This window comes from Peromyscus maniculatus, chromosome 5 (assembly GCF_049852395.1).
Source record: "Peromyscus maniculatus bairdii isolate BWxNUB_F1_BW_parent chromosome 5, HU_Pman_BW_mat_3.1, whole genome shotgun sequence".
In the NCBI taxonomy this organism is placed as follows: Eukaryota; Metazoa; Chordata; class Mammalia; order Rodentia; family Cricetidae; genus Peromyscus; species Peromyscus maniculatus.
Window position 1 is genome coordinate 104,668,688 of NC_134856.1, and position 5,176 is coordinate 104,673,863.

At 46.3% G+C, this 5,176-nt stretch overlaps 1 protein-coding gene across 1 annotated transcript; it reads left to right on the forward strand.

Annotated features, from left to right (window-relative positions):
* The first annotated feature begins 2,115 nt into the window (after positions 1–2,115).
* LOC143273532 (protein furry homolog) lies at positions 2,116–5,176 on the forward strand. The gene is given in 4 exon segments (XM_076573620.1): positions 2,116–2,269; positions 2,272–2,387; positions 2,589–3,351; positions 3,354–5,176. Coding segments are annotated over 4 exon segments (2,856 nt in total).

Sequence of the window (5,176 nt, forward strand, 5' to 3'; positions counted from 1 at the left end):
ACACTTGGTATATCAACTACTTGAGGACCTCACATGCAGGAGTAATTAACCAGCATAATAATGGACTACACGGGGTTTTTGTTTTGTTTTATTTTGATTTTTGTGTGTGTACTTTTATTTGGTTACAGTTCAATGGCTTTTTCTTTTGTGATATGTATTTTTTTATTTTGTTTTCTTGTTTTGGGGGATTTTATTATTGTATTGGGTTTTTGTTTTTGAGAAAGAGCTTGAAGTTTGGTGGGTAGGAAGGAGGGGAAGATCTGGGAGGACTTGGACTTTGGGAAGAATGTAATAAAAAGATGTTTGAATTTTAAAATACTTGAAATGTAAAAATGAAATAATAATAAAAGAAATTTTAAAATAAATCTCTGGAATAACAAGGAGCACTTACCTCTGTTGTTTTAGTGATTGTTTTTGGAGAAGTTCTAATTATCTTCTTTGTCTTTGAAAGAAAAAGAAAACAATTTAAAGCTTGTAGTGCTCTGACTAGTTTATTTAATAAAAGACAAGAAAATCTCAGAAAGCTAGCTTTCATGTGGCTTCCATCCAGAATTCTATAGAGAAAACCGGCCACCAAGGCAGAGGGCATGCTGGGAGTCACTGGTAACCTCCGTTTTGTACAGCAAGCTTACAATACTCCATTGTAAGAGGGTGGCAGCTAAGGTTAATAAAACTCACTGGGGAGATTGCTCTGTGGCTAAAGTACTTTATTCCCAGTGTTAGTGCTAACTCACTCAAATGCCTGGTGGGGTGGCAGCTTGCCTGTAATTCCAGCCTCCAAAGCCAGGGACAGGCTATCCCTAGAGGAACTGGGTCAATAGGTTAGCCATTGCTGTGCTCTGTGTTTCACTGTAAGATCCTGACTCAGCAGAGTAGATGGAGAATGATTCCTGACACCAACCTCAGTCTCATGCATGCAAGTTATGTACAAATGTGCATGCGCATCACCTCACACACAGGTGTGCCTGTGGACTCACAAACATGCATGCACCCATAAAAAATAGAAATGTAAAGAAAAAAAAACAAAAAACAAAAAAACCCCACCACAATGCAACTGCTTTTCTTCAAGGAAATCAGGAAACCAACTGTCAAAACAGGTGGCTTTATTTATGGTTTGGCTGAACCCGGGAGAGAAAGACTCTTCCTTTCTCTGCCCTTCTCTGTAGCGGTGATACAATTTTATAAGAAAGAAAGAAATGCAGGAAAGGTCCCTGTGTCCTCAGAACTGTGGGAAGCCTCTCTAGAGGGTAAGTTTCTCCTTTGACAGTGCCAGGGCTTCAACCTTTCTCCTTCCTAAGGGTAGGAATGACTCTAGGCAAATGGTCATTCCTTGGGTTTATAATATCAATATTCTCAGAGTGCAAAGGAAGGGACACGTTTCCTTTTAGAATAACTGCCATCCTGCCAGGACAGTGACATCCTGACACCTCTTTCCCTGTTGGTCCCCTGCTCATTGCTCCTGGTAGAGCCATTGGGAATCAGGAAGTGCTGGGGTATTTCCCTGACATGAACAACACTGAGGGGATATAAATGTGGATGATCACTAGTCCTTCCTTTTTTATTGTAGTTCTAGATTCCTGGCAATGGGGTCTCCTTCAGTTTTTTTTTCTTTTTTTTTTTTGCAAGTAAGCAAGAGATCCAGAGTCACATGATGGGCAGAGTGGGGGGGAAGCAGGTAAGAATCTGCCCAGCATTCATCCAGGGAAATATTTCTGCATATTGGAATATCTATTTGGATGATTTAATAATCTATTTTATGTTGCTATAAAAATATTTGAGATTAAGTACTTCATGAAATGATCTGCTTGGATTAGAAGTCTTGTATCTGGAAGGTTCAAATAGCATAGCACTCTCATTCTAGTGAGGGACTCCTGGATGCTTCACAATGTAGTTAAGATACAGAATAAAAAATGACCACAGAAGCTACCAGATGTGTGGTGTGGTCTTGCCATATAATCCATTCCCATAAGAATGACTTAACCCTGTCGCTGTAAGAAAACACCATGGCCAGAAGCATCTTAGGAAAGGGTTTATTTTGGCTTTTGGTTCCCAAGGGTTAGTTCCCGTGATGGGGGTACAGCGTGGCAGCAGGTGGCTGGAGCAAGAAGCTGGCTGATGACATCTGAAGCCACAACAGCTTCTCCCGTTGGCAACGGCTATATCAAGCCTCCGGTTCCACCTGCTTCGGGTACACACAGGGAGAAAGGACCACCGACCATGCTGCCCATCAATGTGGACCCAGACAGCAAACCAGGAGAGTACGTCCTCAAGAGTTTGTCAACTTCACCACTCAGGCAGAGCGGAAGATTTGCATCATTATGGCAGAGCCTCTGGAAAAGCCACTGATGAAATCTCTGCAGTATGGAGAAGACCCCCAGTTTGATCAGGTGTTGTAGAAACACGAAACCATGTGGAGTTAGACAGACCTGGGCTTACATCTCAACTTCCACACGGAATTCACTAGATCATTTTTAACCGTATGACACAAACTGTGGCCCGTGGACCATGTTAGGAACATCGCCTGGCAGCCCTGGAGCTACAGACTTCGCAGCTCAAAAAAAGAACCCCCAGGGGTCCCATGCTGCCAGGTCATCAGCTCCATGAGCTCCCTCTCTGAGTACTGCCTGCCTTCCATCCTGCGGATGCTGTTTGATTGGTACAAGAGGCAAAACAGCATCGAGGACGAATCACACGAATACAGACCGAGAACGAGCAATAAGTCCAAAGGTGATGAACAGCAGCGAGACTATTTAATGGAAAGACGGGACCTCGCCATTGACTTTATTTTTTCATTAGTGTTAATAGAAGTTTTGAAACAGATTCCCCTTCATCCTGTAATAGACAGCTTAATACATGATATTATCAACCTGGCTTTCAAACACTTTAAATACAAAGAAGGGTACCTGGGTCCCAACACTGGCAATATGCACATTGTGGCAGATCTGTATGCAGAGGTCATCGGAGTACTGGCTCAAGCCAAGTTCCCAGCTGTCAAGAAGAAGTTCATGGCAGAGTTGAAGGAGCTGCCGCACAAAGAACAGAGCCCCTACGTGGTGCAGAGCATCATCAGCTTGATCATGGGGATGAAATTCTTCAGGATTGAGATGTACCCCGTGGAGGACTTCGAGGCGTCCCTCCAATTTATGTAGAAATGTGCCCATTATTTTCTGGAGGTTAAAGACAAGGATGTCAAGCATGCCTTGGCTGGGCTCTTTGTGGAAATCCTCGTCCCCGTGGCTGCTGCTGTGAAAAATGAAGTCAACGTCCCCTGACTCAGGAACTTCGTGGAGAGCCTCTATGACACCACGTTGGAACTTTCCTCTCGGAAAAAGCATTCCCTGGCCTTATACCCCCGGTGACCTGTCTTCTCTGTGTCAGTCAGAAGCAGCTGTTCCTGAACAGATGGCACGTTTTCCTCAACAACTGCTTGTCCAATCTCAAGAACAAAGACCCCAAAATGGCTCGAGTTGCCTTGGAATCTCTCTACAGATTACTCTGGGTTTACATGATTCAAATCAAATGTAAAAGCAACACTGCAACTCAGAGCCGACTCATAACCATCACCACCACGCTTTTCCCCAAAGGGTCCTGCGGCGTGGTGCCCAGGGATATGCCTCTGAATATCTTTGTGAAGATTATCCAGTTCATTGCCCAGGAGCGTCTGGACTTTGCAATGAAGGAAATCATTTTTGACTTTCTTTGCGTGGGAAAACCAGCCAAGGCTTTCAGCCTCAACCCAGAGAGAATGAGCATCGGTTTGCGGGCGTTCTTGGTGATTGCTGACAGCTTACAACAAAAGGATGGTGAGCCGCCCATGCAGGTCACAGGAGCTGTGCTCCCATCGGGAAACACCCTGAGAGTAAAGAAAACGTATTTGAGTAAGACGCTGACTGAGGAGGAAGCCAAAATGATAGGAATGTCCTTGTATTACTCCCAAGTCTGCAAGGCCGTAGGCAACATCCTAAGGCACCTTGATAAAGGAGTGGGACGATGTATGATGCTGACCAATGTCCAGATGCTGAACAAAGAGCCGGAAGACATGATCACGGGTGAAAGAAAGCCAAAAATCCATCTCTTCAGGGCCTGCGTCGCTGCAATTCCTCGACTGCTGCCCGATGGGATGTCCAAACTTGAACTTATTGACTTGCTGCCCAGGCTCTCCATTCACATGGACGACGAGCTGCGGCACATCGCACAGAACTTTCTTCAGGGACTGCTGGTTGACTTCTGCGACTGGCGGGAAGACGTGCTCTTCGGTTTCACTAACTTCCTGCTCCGGGAAGTCAACAACATGCATCACACCCTCCTCGATTCCTCCCTCAAGCTGCTCCTGCAGCTGCTCACCCAGTGGAAACTGGTTATCCAAACGCAAGGAAGAGGCTATGAACAAGCCAGCAAGATCAGAAACTCAGAGCTCATTCCCAACTGCTCCAGCCACAGGATGCTGTCGGAGCATGGTCCCCACTGCAGCGTCCTCCACGCTGTGGAAGGCTTTGCTCTTGTCCTGCTCTGCAGCTTCCAGGTGGCCACGAGCAAACTGTCCGTGCTGATACTCAAGGAGATCCGAGCTCTCTTCCATGCTGTGGGTCAGCCTGAGGACGATGACAGGCCGATGATTGATGTCATGGATCAACTAAGTTCTTCCATTCTTGAAAGTTTCGTTCATGTGGCAGTTTCAGATTCGGCAACACTACCACTTACCCACAACGTGGACCTACAGTGGCTGGTGGAATGGAATGCCGTCCTGGTGAACAGTCATTACGGCGTGAAGAGCCCTTCCCATGTCTGGATCTTCGCACAGTCTGTCAAAGACCCCTGGGTCCTCTGCCTCTTCAACTTCCTGCGCCAGGAGAACTTGCCGAAACACTGCCCCACGGCCCTGAGCTATGCCTGGCCTTACGCCTTCACCCGGCTGCAGTACGTGATGCCGCTGGTGGACCCAAACAGCCCAATCAATGCCAAGAAAACCAGCACCACAGGCAGCGGAGACAACTACGTTACCTTGTGGAGAAATTACCTCATTCTCTGTTTTGGAGTTGCCAAACCCAGTATTATGAGCCCAGGACACTTACGAGCGTCCACTCCAGAGATCATGGCCATGACCCCCGATGGTACAGTGAGCTACGATAACAAGGCCACTTCACAGTGTTATCTCGTTCTTCGTCACCAGATCTGA